This window comes from Pinus tabuliformis, chromosome J, assembly GCF_031772625.1.
Source record: "Pinus tabuliformis cultivar Carrire ecotype Pingquan chromosome J, CPIR1, whole genome shotgun sequence".
Taxonomy (NCBI): domain Eukaryota; kingdom Viridiplantae; phylum Streptophyta; class Pinopsida; order Pinales; family Pinaceae; genus Pinus; species Pinus tabuliformis.
In genome coordinates this window covers 1,460,173,984-1,460,189,366 of record NC_142295.1, presented here as the reverse complement: position 1 = coordinate 1,460,189,366, position 15,383 = coordinate 1,460,173,984, and the positions used below count along the sequence as shown (strand labels likewise).

The following is a 15,383-nucleotide window of genomic DNA, read 5'->3' as shown; positions in this document are numbered from 1 at the left end:
TGCACAACCCCAAAACCCCTAAACCACCCCTAAACCACAAAACCACTGCACCTTTTTCATTAATCGGCGGGCTGTCCATAAACCGGCCGGTTTAGGATGGAACCGGCCGGTTTGCTACAAACCGGCCGGTTCCGCCCTAAACCGGCCGGTTTTGACCGGTTAGGGCCAGATTTTGGTCACAAGAGGTATTAAACCGGGTTTTTTAGGCCGGTTCGGACCGGCCAGGCCTCCAACCGGCCGGTTAGACCGGTTACCGGTTTTTGTGGCCGGTTTTTAAAACATGGGGTGGATCGCAATAGAACTTTCAGGTGTTGTTTTTCCTTGGGTTCTGCTTCGATATCCTAGATGAGCACAAAGTAGAAGTCGGTGGCAGAGCAGCAGAAGCTGTATTGTTGTTGTGGGATCGTTCATCCAATGATTTAGCCGAAGTATCTGTCTCTGACTGAGAGGTACTACTGCCGAGGGCATTCTCTGTTGGGTGAGCCATTTCTGACACCCTGGTTGTATTTTGAAACTGCATAATAATAAAACCCTCTGAATCGCTGCACCGGTTTTCCCGCATTGGGTTTTTTTGGGGACATTAGTCCAAAAACAACAGTGTCACTTGTGTGCTTGTTTCTTTCAATTGATGATTTGTATGTGTTGATACTGTACTTATGTTTATTTGGAGTGTTTACATGGTAAATAACTTGTTAAGTAACTAAACAAGTAGGAAGAAATAAATCAGATAGTACAGGAAAAATTTCTAATGGATAGACTTATAAATTCCAACATGATCCACTGTAGAATGCTTCGACCTAAAACCCACTTGTCCTTTTGCCCTCTTTTATTTTACTTCTGCCCACTTACTGATTCTATTTTCTACCATGCTGCCAAAAAGCTTTGCAAACAAAGGATTGATCATAATGGTACTATAATTGGAAAGATTATTAATGTCTCCACTTTTAAAAAGGGGTATTGCTAGGCTAGTTGTCTAGTCTCTTGGGAATCCTTGTTGAATGATGTTGTTGAATATTTCCATGATGTGCGGTGCAAGAGTGTTCATTCCCCATTTTAGATACTCTGCTTGAAGTTCAACCAAGTCCTTTGCCTTTCCTGTTTTCATCTTCTTAATTCCAATCTCCCCCTCTTGTAACATGAAGACCTTTGTAGTTGCGTTGATCCTGGAGGGAGGCTCAACCTCCGATTCTTTCTCATAGATTTGTCTTGCATATTCAAACCATTGATTGGCCATAATATTATTTTCAATTTGCTTCTTCCTTGGTTGAAGCTTCTGCCAGAAAAGCTTTGGGTTATTCTTGCCTAGATATATTAACTCTTCTTGCCTTGTTTGCATGAACTCATCTTTTTTCCTTTTTAGTACCTGCTTATATAAATTTACATTCGTCTTCTCCTTGCATGTCTTTTTCATTATTCTCTGTGATATTTTGCATTCCTCATCGAACCAAGCATTTACAGGAAAACAAATTGATTTTGTTTTCCTATTATTTGCTCTTTTGCACTTCTCAAACGCACTCTGAATTATATTTGTTAACTCATGATTATTGAAGCTTTGGAAACCAGTTTTCTCCTTTTGAATTAATCTCTCTAGCGTTATCTTGAAGATAGTACAATTTTCTTGTGTTAGAAGAATTTTGCCCCTTGATAGTGATTGCCAAGAGCATTGGGTTTTCCTCCTATGTTGTCTTTCTTCTAACCATGATAACTTTATATAAATTGGGCTATGGTCTGATTTTAAGTCCCAAATATGCTCTCCAATCTTAACTTCGTCTATCTTTTCTATCAAGCATTGTGAAGAAATCACATAGTCAATGACACTTGCCCCATTGTGTGTGTTGCAAGTGAAGTTCTCGATCCTTTTCCATCTATCTAGACAATTGCAAATAATTAAGATGAAAGCACCGCACAGTGTAAGAAACTCCTCTCCAAAATGATTACTAATTTTGTCATCTTCTGAACATCTCACCCGTTGGGGATTCTCCTCTTCAGTGAGCCAAATAGGATTGTGATCCTCTTTGCAACATAGAATACCAGCTTGCTGATTTGTTGTTCTAGCATTAAAATCTCCCACTAAAAGAACTTCTCCCTGTTGAGAGTACGCGGAAATATCTTGCTTTAAAGCTACATATGGATCTTTGTTGTCTAGCCGTTTATTTTTGTAAGTTTTTGAGACTTGAGGGGCAAAATAGCATGTTGCAGTTCTTATGTGATTCTCATTCTCTGATATTTCGAACCATAAATATTGTTTATTTGCATCTTCTTTCATTAACAGAATGTGACGGCCTTCTTTTTCTTTTATTCCCCCATACCCTTTGTTATTTTCTGCTACCTTGTTCCAAACTGCCAACTTCAAATACCTGTCAAACACAAGAGTTTTGCAACCATCATGTTCATGAGTTTCCGTAAGACAAATTATGTCTCTACCTTCCACAATAGGCCCTAACCCAGGTCCCCTCCTCCAAGGGTAACCTCCACAATTCCAACAAACTAAACTTAGGTAGACCTAGGTAGGATTTCACTGCTACACAGTTTGGCACATAAGACTCAATTTGAGTCTTCACCCCTTTTCATCCATGTTGATCTTGTTGTTTTCCTCCCAATTATCGAATTCTTTTTCTTTTTTTATGACTAACAAAATAATTGATCCTTCAAAATAAAATAAATTACAATCAAAGTATAAATTTAGTGGTTAGTTAAAAAGAGAAAAAATATTTATTTTTAAAAATAATTGATCCTTAAAAATTAAAAAATAAACCAACCACATAATCATATAATATAGATAGTTTTTATATATCAACAAAATACATACGATATAACTTTATTATATAATAATATATAACCTTTTATACAAGTTATCAAACCTATTATATTATTATGTAGTTTAGTCCCTATAATATTTAATGGGTGCTCTTTCTAATTAAAAAATATTAGGTGAAAATTTTCCAATTGGAGTTATAAAGTATGAGTGTGACTCAGGGCCATTACCTTTTACCCATAGGTTATTTTTTTAAGGTTGCAGAGGACGTGAAAGAGTAAAAGCCATTTAGTGAAAATAAAAAAGGCTCTTAGTAACGAGGATAAACTTGCAGTAAAAGCTTTTTTTTTTATGGTGGGAGGGGCTCAAACACCCACCTCAGTTCATGGATAAATTGGTTCATCGTTTGGAGTAGGTGCAAGATTAATTATCACGTTTTGGAGTAAGTGGATAATTATTTATTTATAATGTGACAAAATCTTCTAAAATCATGTAGGATGTTGTGTTGAGAGGAGAATGACATTGGTAAAATCAGTTACTAAGACAAAACATGTTAGGCTCATTGTTATTAATTGTATTTAATAAAATCACTAAAATAATACTCCCTGAAAAGACAATACAGTGATGAAGGAAATTCAGCAGATTATTCAAAGTTTTCAAGTGCTAAATTCAATTCATTGGGAATGACAAAATAACATTATTTGCCTGACAGCCAAGCTGGAAGAGCCTCTTAATCTGTCCTGGTATGGGGGGTTCTGTTTACTTGAATGTACAGCCACCAATGGAAGATGCTGCAGTCCTTAAATCAAACTAAAAAACAGATTAAATCACTAAGAACATATTCATCAAACCTTTCCTTCATCGGCATTCGATAGATCAAGCAAACTTTCAGCAAAACAAGAAAAATTACAAAACATCCAGAGCATACTATCAAGAGGCATTTTCAAGTCACAAGTAACCAGTTTGAGCTTTGAACTTACTTTAGTTCGTCGGTGGATATCATACCATGGGCGTTCATCATTACAGGCTTCTTTTAGATTCTCTTTATGGCGTGCTTTTGCAATTCGAAGCATCAGTGCTAAAACTTGAAATGCATCATCCAGATATTCAAGACTTGAACTGTATGGGGCAAGATCACTTGTTATAGATTTAGCCACTTCATTTAAGTGACCAGAGGGAAGAGGACATGTTTCACCATTGATTCCACAAAATTCTATATCTTTACTTTCATTATCAGCAGATGCCGTGACCTCTTGGAAGTCAGACATCTGTATTTGATTGACTAGCTTGTTTAGATCTGCCACTTCAACTGTGGAATCATCATCCATAGCTGCTTGATCAAATGCTTCACTTTTCCCCTTATGAGGAAAAGAATTGTCTAATCCAGTTTGCGAAACCAAAAGAGAACCTGTAGCATTATCCTCTCTAAAAGCTGGTAGTGATATCTGGGAAACATGTTCAGTATCTACGAGCTTATTGCTTTGACCCTGCAATAAAGAAAACTCATAAGAAAATAGTGCTAAAAGACCTCAAAATCAAAGGAAATAGTTACCAAACTTTTCTGCTGAAAACAAGGAATATCTCAAGACAAAAGAAAAGCCTGACACTCCAAGCAAATTATATCTAGCCTGTCATTCTTCTATTTATGTATATTAAGGTTGAAATTAAAAAACTAATAGTATGTACCCTGTTACCCTTCTTTCAGAAGGGATATGCCAAAAATTTTGAACCGTACCATTTGTAAGTCCAAATGTGTGCAATTTATGGCCCTACAAGGCCATGTCAGATGAAGTGTAAAGTGTATCCTAGTTCCCCTTGGGTGGACGGTCATGATCAGTCTTCTTAGTTTTATCTTCATGTTTGGTTTTATGGCTTTGCTGAGTCTCTTTAGCGGGCAATAACTACCTGCCTTCATGGACGTTCTTATGTCATAGGTTGAATTTCGGCGCCCTGAAAATGGATATACTTGGACACATGGCTTACAAGGAAACTTATGTTTTGTAACCTGTAAAGGTGATGGCACTATGTAATAGTGGAAACATCCATTTCATTATATCTTAGAACACCTGTTTTTGGTCCCCAAATGAACCATTTATTTTATGTATGCACACATGTTAGGCCATGGCCATCATTCTTTAAGGCAGTCTCACAGTTCACGTTGCATTTGTGCTCCCCACGTCAACATACCACATTCTCCAAGGAAAGGAGGAGGTCCATTGCACTCTCTAAGGCATGCCAAATCATCTCCAAGTCGAAGAATTTTTTATGCCCTTCCCAAAACACCATTTAAAGCATTATTTTTTCATTAAAGGAGGTCTGATTTCTCCTAGGGCAGCCATGAGGGGCAAAAGATGTGATTGTGAAAAATTCAAGTCTGAAATCCTATTGCAGCAACTAGAATCAATTCTTCTAATTGTTAATTAATTAACAATTTATTTGTTAAGGCAAATATCGAATAAATCACACTGCAACCTTCACAAATAAAACTGTGGAAAATAATAGCGTTGGAAACTAAGAAATATACTAGCATACACACACAAAATTTGAAACACCTATTTTTGGACAAATGTCCCTGGAAAAGATCAACTTGGGAAAACTGATGCAGCAGCTAAGGGTATTATATTATTAAGCAACAATGAAATTTTGAGTACAATCTATGGATTCCCAACTGGCAATCCAAACAACAAATAATTTGGTCGAAATATCTATGAGGCAAATACCTCAACACCACGCCTGATCCTGCTTCGACCACTGAGAAAATTGGCTAGTCGTACAGCGTATGCGTGAGCCTCTCCACAGTGCTTGCGCAAACCCAGGCTCACTAAGCCCGAAACTACAAGAAAAATGACATCCCAGCTAACTCAGCCTCTGGGAGAAATTCACTTGGCCTGCTAAAGAATTTTTGAACCAACAACAACTGAATTTCTCTCTCCCTCAGCAAACTCGATCTCCCTCTAAAGCCTTATGCGCTTCCCTTGCACAGCGCCATTGGGAAATACGTCCCTCCAACTTCTGACTCTCTGGATCTGGAAAAACTTTTCTTCGGACTCTCTGTCCCTACCCCTCTTTGTCTCTGCTTCCTGTTGACCACTGGAGTGGCACCTGAGCATTATCTGAAGACCCCATGTCCAAGGATGTATCAAAGGATGATTGTACCATCGGAGATCATCACATTACTAGAGTTTTTCAACTTTATTTCTTCTTCTTATCATTTTCTATTGTACCCAGACTCCACAAGCCCTACGGGGATGATGTAAAGTGATGCTAGCATGATGAGCTTGAATCATGTAACAAACCTAGGTAGCTTGGGATCTTGTCATCAAGCGAGTATTACTATGGGAGGTTTATTTCACTTGGTTAATTATCATCTCCCTTCCAAGACTTAATAATTAATTGAATTATTTCCTCCAAATATACCCCAAAGTCAGAGTATTGCTTGATGGTGAGACCTTGGGTGAGTCCTAATGTCTAGAGTCATTGTATATTACCATACTAGATCACTCGTAAAGTTTCGTGGAATTTGGTTAGGTCTACGGGGTCATTTTTTTAATTTTTAAAATTTCCCGCCGAGCGGAAATTGGAATAAAATTTGTATCTGAAATGTAATAAGTGATGTCTAGAGAAGTTGCATGGGATGAGTAATAAAAATTTGCACCTCTAAAACTCAAATTTCTACTAAGACACACTTTGAGGGGTTAAAAATGTGTTTTGGACCTTCAAAACCCACTTTTCCTAAGTTTAGTGGAAAAAGTGGCAATAAATTAAGCCAACAATTAAATAAATGGAGAAAAATAAATATCCACACATGCTAAACGATGTGGAAATGAGGTGGAAAATCATGGAGTTGTTAAAGTGAAGTCCGAAGGTGATGTGGACCCCTAAAATCAAAGAAAAGACATGTGCTCCAAGAAAATCGATTTTTTGGAGGGGACCACAAGGAAAAAACACATTTAATGAAGGAAATTTGAATTGCCTTAGTGAATCAACTTTTTGGTGGGATTTGACTTGGATTTTTACTGGAGATGAGTGGAGAGTGGTCTCCTACCACTCCACTCCCATATACACATGTCCCACCTCAACTACGAGTTAGCTCCTCCCATGAATTATGTTGGCCTCTCTGGGGAATTCGAATTGCATGATTGAGCTTTGGGATTGTCATCATCACACTTGGAATTTGGCTCTTCATTGGGATCTCCACCCATTCTCCTATATAATTGAGCCTTAGGCTCTCACTTTGTAATCTTTTGCAACTAGCTCTTGTGCTTGGGGAGACTCTGCTCCTATGTATTATTGTGCTTTATATGAATAAAAAGACTTTGGAGTTCATTCATGGGTGTTTCTATCTTGAAGTTGTGCTTGGCTCAATGATGGTGTATTTCTCTACTTGTGTTTAATTTGATTTTATTTTCTCATATGCTTTTAGAGAGTTGTGAATGTATAACTATCTTACATTTTCAATTGATTATTTGATATGCTCTAATCTAAACAACTCTACTATTTTCGTACAAATTCTAGAGTTCTCTTCTCATTGTTTATTGATTTAATCCATATGACCTAATGCGCATTTGAATTTTTGTAGAGGCCATCTTTTGAATCAACTAGCAAGCGTGAGGGAAAGTCTTCAAGAGGCCAACCCGCTCTTGGCATAGCTATCAAAGAGCTCCTATCGTTATTTGAATCTTAATAGCTTATCTTTTGAGAGTGTTGGTTTTGCAGGGGTCCTTTTGACATAGTTTGTGTTTAAGCCGATTATTTCAAGCAAATCTATACCTTATACTCTTGTGTTTTCATTTCTTATTGTTGATTTGGGGTAGCATCGGATGTGCTCTAGGCCTCAAATTTTGCAGGGAGGCTTGGGCACATGTATTCCAAAGAACCTAGAAAGCGATTTGGGAAATTCCACCTAGAGACAATTTTATTAAAATAATTAATCTTTTTTAATGGGACCCTAAGTCTAAACTTAGAAATTAAAAATATTAATGGGTATTAATCTAATTGTGGATGTAACTTTTAAAAGAAGACGAGGATTGAGCTAAAATGATCTTAGCCATTGATTAGCTTTTAATCCGGGTCGTTGACTGTCAATGAGAAGATTATTTAAGGAAGCTTGAGGATCATTTGGAAGATACACCAACAGATCAAGAGACCGAATTTCTGAAGTGAGAAGTTCTTAGAAGGAAATTCTGATCGAGTAGATTTCTTGCAGTTGAAGGGCAGAGATAGCATTCGGAGAGAGAGATTTTCTTAGTCGGAGAATCATCAGCAGAGAGAGGCAAAAAGTGATCTAGCTGCTCTCACGCAGAGGCTGACACAGGGCAACGTAGGGCCACATAGAGGCAACGCAGAGGGTTAGAGAGAGTCCGAAATTTTGTAGCAGAGTCGGTTTTAGAAGCCAAGAGTCGGGGTATAAGACCAGGAGGCTGAGAGCAGTGGCTTCGGGCAGCAAATCGATCAACTGGGTGGGTGACGCAGTGCCTAGAGGGGTTGATGCAGCGACTGTGTGAGGACTGCGCAGAGGCAACGCAAGGCCTGCTAGAGGCACCTCATCTAGTGACCTGATCAGCTGGGATTTTTCTCAGTGATTGTGTGAGGTAATCTCGCAAATCTTTCTGCCAATATTTCTCTCTCTGTAACTGAATAACCCTTGAGGTATTCAAAGATGTATTCAAAATTTGCTACTGCTTAATAATAATAAACCTACGTTACTGGATCCGGCAGCCGAGGGTCACAGATCTCTGTATCCTCGGATCTGATCCGGATACGGAGAAATACGTGGAAAATACGACACGTGGCGGATGGCAATTTTTGGAAACGGCTCCTCCTTGCCAGAAACATATGCCTAGTAGAATGGTGGAACCCGCATAACTTTTGCCGAAATTTTGAAACCCGAAAAAGCGAAAAAGTAAAATCTGCATTGGAGTTTAAGGTTTTTGCTTAGGTGGTCCCCCTTTGGTTGGTAGTGCACCCAATAGGCGAAACAGAAGCGTTTGGCGTTTACGGTTTAGCTTTCAGTTTTTTGGCGTTTAGCTTCAGGAGGCCCAGCGTTCAGGTTCAAGTTTCAACGTCTGTCGGCTGGACCAAAAAACCACGCAAGGTATTTTAAGTTTTTATGGAATGTGCTGAAACCTGAAATCTTTCCCAGGCCGCATTGTTATTACCAGAACAATAAAATATTAAAACCTCCTTGTAGCAGTTCGAGGGTTCCAAGCGACAGTTCGAGGGTTATTACCAGCACTGCGATAGACGCATTATTTAAAATAACCATAGTTATAACTTATCAGCATTATTACGGTTTACGACAGCCGCATTATTTTTTTTAATTATCAGCGTTTACAACTTTACGGTTTACCCATAGATTTTATAATATATATATTATTATTATCAGCGTTTAGTAGTTTACCCTCAGCGTTTGCGTTTATTATAAAATATATATTATCAGCGTTTATAAATTATTACTATCAGTTTGATAAATTATTAAATTATCAGCGTTTAGTTTAAACTTATCAGCGTTTATATAATTTGAAATATATATATATATAATTTAAATACCAGCCATTAACTTTGGCTTTGTAGGTTAACCATTGTTTCTCGGATGAGATTTATTTCTTCACAAACAGCACGCCCCATCCGCTTTGTTGGTTTGTCAACTGCTTTAGCCAATGCTCAGTAAGGGTTACTTATAAAATATAATCCCTGTTTGACTTTTCAATAATTTGAGTCTTTGTCATATGATTATTAAAATTTATGTAATATTGGATAGCAAATCCTACTTTGAGGTTTTACCAGCCATATTGGATATGTTGCAGTTTCATTAACTTTCAAATGAGTTTTCAAATGAACATTTAAAAGAAATCATATATATTTTAATTTTAGCTTTTGGTATTGATATTTTGATATATACATAATATTATAATAATAATATATATATGTAGCTTTCAAATGAATATTTAATTTTTTAAAATCTCATATATATTTTAGTTTTTGTCTATTGATATATATATATTAGTTATTTAATTCAAATTGTGTATGGATAATTATTAAATTTTAATACATTATATTTTGAATTTTATATGCAATTGTGAGTCAGAGTAAGTTACGTAATCTATATATCACTATGGAGCCATCACAGCACGAGCAAAGTGAAGGGGAAATCATCAAGACAGACCCAAAATCTCCTCTATGGCAGTATGTGGAGATTATTGGAAAAAATCCCGGAGGTGGTTCATTTAAATGGAAATGCAATGAATGCCTAAATATAAAAAATGGCTCATATACTAGAGTGAAGGCCCATCTCACTGGTCAAACTAACACAGGCGTACAAGTATGCACCAGACCAAAAGATGCAAATGGCAAACTTGGCAAAGGTTTGAGTCCTGGAAAAATGCAATTCTATGCATCTTTGCAAGACGTTGCTGATAGGAAGCATGCTAAGGGAAAATACCCTGTGCAAAGCTCTACAACTAGGCCTCCATTGCCATCTAGGCCTACTGCCACAACTAATAAAAGGCCCACTCTAGGCCCTCTTGAAGCAGCATTCAATAATCAAGGTAGAGAGATAGCTGATGAACATGTAGCTCGTTGCATCTATGCAAATGGGCTACCATTCAATTTGGTGCATTCCCCTTATTGGCAACAAATGATTAAAGCAGTGAATGAAGCGCCGAAAGGGTACAAAAGCCCTGGATATGAAAAGGTCCGCACTACTTTGTTGGCATCAGAAAGACAATCTGTGGATAGACAGCTACAGGCAATCCGGGATACATGGGCAGAAACAGGGGTGTCCATCATTTCTGATGGATGGAGAGATCAAAGAAACCGTCCATTAATTAACGTTGTTGCAGTATGCCCCCAAGGGGCAATGTTTTTTAAGGCTGTTGATTGCAGTGGAATAGAGAAAGATGCATCTTTCATATCCACAATTATTATTGAGGCAATAGAAAGTGTGGGTCCACATAATGTTGTCCAAGTCATTACGGACAATGCACAAGTTTGTAAAGCTACAGGTTTGATTATGGAGTGTCAATATGATCACATCTTTTGGACTCCAGGTGCAGTACATTCACTGAACCTTATGCTTGCCAAGATTGGTGAGATTGAATGGATTAATGAAATATATGTAGCAGCAAAGGAAATCCAAATGTTCATAACCAATCATTCAATGTCCCAGGCCATTTATAGAGGTTTTGCAAAGTTGGAGCTACTAAAGGTATTTTCTTTTAATCAATATTATTTGTATTGGAAATTCTTTTAATTGCAAATTTATATATGATTTCTCATTTCAATTTGAGATTTGACTTTTGTACTTTTTGAAATTTGTAGGTTGCTGAAACTCGTTTTGCCTCCCACACTCTTGTCATAAAGAGGCTTGTGGAAGTGAGACAAGCATTACAAGCAATGGTCATTGACCCTCTTTGGGAATCATGGAGGACTTCCACTTCTGATAGAGGGCAAAAAATCAAGTCCATCATTCTTGATGATGCATGGTGGGACAAGGTCCAATATCTTCTACGGTTCACTGAACCAATCTTGACCTTGATCAGGGCATTTGATACAGATACACCTTGCTTGGGGGAAGTTTATGAAAACATTAATAGTATGTTAGAGAGGATAAGGGAAATTATCAGGGCAAGTGAAAATGACCTTGATGAAACATTCTATTATTTAGTGAAGGACATAGTTACAGAAAGGTGGAACAAAATGACCACACTATTACACTTTCTGGCATATTCATTGCACCCTAAATACTATCATTCCAAAGTTTTGTCTTTACCAGGTAGAACAGCACCAAACAAGGATTCTGAAGTGGTACAAGGATACAAAACAGCGTTGAGGAACATTTATAGAGATATGGGAGCTGCAATGGAAGTCCGCCAAGAATTTGGAGGGTTTGTACAGTCTACAGGTAGCTTTTCAGATCCAATAGCTATGGACGATCGAGGACATCTTGATCCTATTACTTGGTGGGGCTTCCATGGTGGGGATAGCATTCATCTCTCTACTTTAGCCACCAAGTTATTATCACAGGTTGCTAGTTCCTCATCAGCTGAGAGGAATTGGAGTACATATGGCTTCATCCATTCAATGAAACGAAACAGGCTGGGAGCGGCAAAGGCTGAGGATCTTGTTTATGTTCATTCCAACCTTCGTCTTCTATCACATGTTGAACCAGAGTATAAAAAAGTTCCGAGCAAGATGTGGATGTGAGGCCTGAGATCTCTGACTTGAACCTGACACTAAATGCCATGACTCACCTCAACCTACTTGAGGATAATGTTCCACCACCAGTCCAGCCTACTGATGCAACTTCCTACATTCCAGGACCCCCATCATCTATTCATGATGTAGAGTTGCAATATGCAGAAAATAGAGATCCATTTGAAGATATGTAAATGTATTTACTATTATCATTTATGATATTATGATCCTTTTTGTTACTTTGTATGACGGATGATGCATCATTTCAGTGTTTCAATCTTCCTATTCATAATATATCTAATGTTTTCGGTTCTAAAAGTGTTTGATGGTTCAATGGAGTATTTGATTTTTGAACTCTAAAGTGTTTTTTAAAATTTTAAAAATATTATTATATTTTATTTTTTTGTACGTGACGTATCCTTGCCGTATCCGGATCTTGGATTTTCAAAAAAACTAGCGGATCCAGATCCGGATCCATATCTGTATCCGTATCCGTATCCGAATCCTGGTAACATAGTAATAAACCCTCAGATCTGCTGCACCGGTTTCCCTGCATTGGGTTTTCCGAGGACATTTGTCCAAAAAAACGATGTTATTGCGTTGTATTTTCTTTCTTGCTCAGTCTCTTGTTTCCGCATATAAATTAATTAAGTGAAGGCTGCAGTGTATGTATTTCAATATTTGTCGTAGTAAACTGCAAATATCTTGTTCATGTAAATCTAACAAGTAGGAAAAATATCATCAGTCACTGTAGTAAGCATTCCGGTTTAGGAATTTTCACATGGTATCAAAGCTATAGGTGGAACAAGAAGACCCAACGCTGAGCAGAAGAGGAAGATCGAAAAGTTGTAGGAGGTAGAAGTTCGAAACCCCAAAGGGATTGCGCAGTAATAGCTGGAAGGCTGAAATTTCAAGGCAGTCTCTCTCCGAGCGAGTCGACAAAGAGAAGAGCTTCCGGATCAAGATTTTTCCAAGGGAGAGGGAGCAGCGCTGAAGCCTCGGCGTGAGGAGAAGCTGGTGGGGTGCAATTTTTTCTGCAAGCAATTTGCTAGGCAAAAAATCGTCAAAAGAGAGAGGAGAAACATGGTTGAGGGAATTTCTTCCTCAAAGAATTCCTAGCCAAGGAATTTGAATTCTCTAGAGCTAAGCAGCAGCAAGGGGAAGCAGTTTTACTAGCTCCAGCAAGGAGTGCGTAGGCTAGCCCAGCAGCAGAGCAGAGAGAGAGGAGATTTTCGACATTTGTGGCAGAAATGGCAACTAGTGGTTTCAAGGATCATGACAGGTTGGATGGGGCATCCAACTACGTCATATGGAGACAAGAATGTCGTTCCTTCTAGAGGAGCATGCCCTCAAGACATACGTTGATAGCGTGGTGGTTGTCCCTGTAGATGCAGATCTATTGAAGAAATACAAGATCGATCTGGCAAAGGCGAAAAGAATAATCCTAGACAGAGTGAAGGATCATGTGGTCTGTCACATCGCTAGCAAAGGGACTGCTAAGGAGATGTGGGACGCTTTGTCTATGTTATATTAGGGATCTTTCGAGCAGCAAAAGATGTACCTTGAGTAGAAGCTAAGATCTACTCAGATGCAAAAAGAGGAGCGTGTGGATCCATTCCTCACAAAGCTTCAGGAGACCCATGATGAATTGTCTGGGGGCATACACCTCAAGATTCAAAGTTGGTTAAACTGGCCCTCAATTTTGTCTCAGATGAGCGGCAAATCTTTGTCCAGAGTATCCTGGGCAGAGTAGCTTTGCCAAATTGGGATGAGATGTGGGCAACTCTAAAACAAGAGGAGTTAAGAAGAGACTTAGTCAAAGTTAAACTTGACGGAAGCAACAGCAGTGGGTCGAAGCCCAAGGAGGAGGAGGATAATGCAGCCCTTGCATCGAAAAGACAGCAAGAGTAGCGAAGACGTAATAAGGACATCTCGAAGATCAAGTGTTTCAGGCGTGGTGAGATGGGTTACTACACTACTCAATGTCCTCTCAAGAAGAAGGACAAGGAAGAGAAGCACGATCTGAAGGCTGCGCCCACCAAGATCGAAGAGGAGTTCGCAATGACTGTCGAGATACCTCCAAGAGGGAGGTGGGTTGATTTGGAGTTGTAGTTCGAAAGAGCTACAGGGGGGCAGGATCCTTGAGGAACCCATTTCTTAGATCAATTCCTTGCTACGGGAACCTAGAACAGACGTAGCAAGATGGACTAGTGTCGGATGGTGTCGAAGAGTGTCGGAGAGACAGTTGTAGTGGCTAGGAGTGCCAAAGACTGAGCAACACAGAGTAGAGTTGGCAGCAGTGTAGATGGCACAAAGCAGAGGTTAGCAGTGGCGCAGTAGATTCAAAGGGTCAGCGCAAAGACTAGCAGCAGTCAAGCTCCAGTATTCACGTGGTAATAGGTATCATACTGAACATAGTTAATTCAGTAATTTTGGATGTTTTTCTGTTGTTGATGGAGTAGAAGCAACAGTTTGCAGTGCAGTGCAGTGGCAATTGGTAGTGGCAATGCCAGTAGAAACACAGATGCAGCACTTGAAAGGGAATTGTAGTACGGATGTAGTGTTGACAGTGGCAGTGTCAACAACAGTACAGTTGTAGCAACAGCGCAGTAGTTGGTAGACAGCATGTCAGACATCAACAGTGTAGAGGACGATGCTTCAAAGCCAGAGCAGTATGCAACAGCGTATATTGCTAGAGAAAATTCCTCGCTAAGAGCGAGTGTTGATTTGGGGTACCATCGGATGTGCTCTAAGCCTAAAATTTTACAAGGAGGCTTGGGCACATGTATTCCAAAGAACCCAGAAAGCGTTTTGGGAAATTCCACCCATAAACAATTTTATTAAAATAATTAATATTTTTTAATGGGCCCCTAAGTCTAAACTTAGGAAATTAAAAATAGTAATGGGTATTAACTAATTGTGGGTGTAACTTCTAGAAGAAGACGAGGATCAAGCTAAAATGATCTTAGCCATTGAATAGTTTTTAATCCGGTTCGTTGAATGTCAACGAGAAGATTATTTAAGAAAGCTTGACGGTCATTTAGAAGATACACCGACAGATCAAAAGATTGAATTTATAAAGTGAGAAGTTCTGAGGAGGAAAATTTGATCGAGTAGATTTCTTGCAGTTGAGGGGCAGAGATAGCATCCGGAGAGAGAGAGAGATTTTCTCAGCCGGAGAATCATCAACAGAGAGAGGCAAAAAGTGATCTAGCAGCTCTCACACAGAGGCTGACGTAGTGCCACGCAGGGCCAAGCAGAGGCAGCACAGAGGGTGAGAGAGAGTCTGAAATTTTGTAGCAGAGTCAGTTTCAGAAGCCAGGAAGCCAAAGTGTGAGGCCAAGAGGCTAAGAGCAGTGACTCCAGGCAGCAAATCGATCAGTTGGCTAGGTGATGCAGTGCCTAGAGGGGTTGAAGCAGGGATTGCGCAGAG

The 15,383-nt window shown here is 39.0% G+C and overlaps 1 protein-coding gene across 2 annotated transcripts in view; it reads right to left on the bottom strand.

The window, feature by feature from the left end:
- LOC149232873 (uncharacterized) overlaps window positions 1-15,383 on the bottom strand; it is a 538,221-nt gene that overhangs the window by 412,341 nt on the left and 110,497 nt on the right. For both annotated transcript variants that reach the window (XR_016248192.1, XM_089379531.1), the window contains one exon: window positions 3,736-4,242. Coding sequence is in view for 1 of the 2 variants with exons in the window: in XM_089379531.1 (XP_089235657.1) it covers window positions 3,736-4,242 (507 nt within the window). In the remaining variant the exon portion in view is untranslated. The remainder of the gene's footprint in view (window positions 1-3,735; window positions 4,243-15,383) is intronic.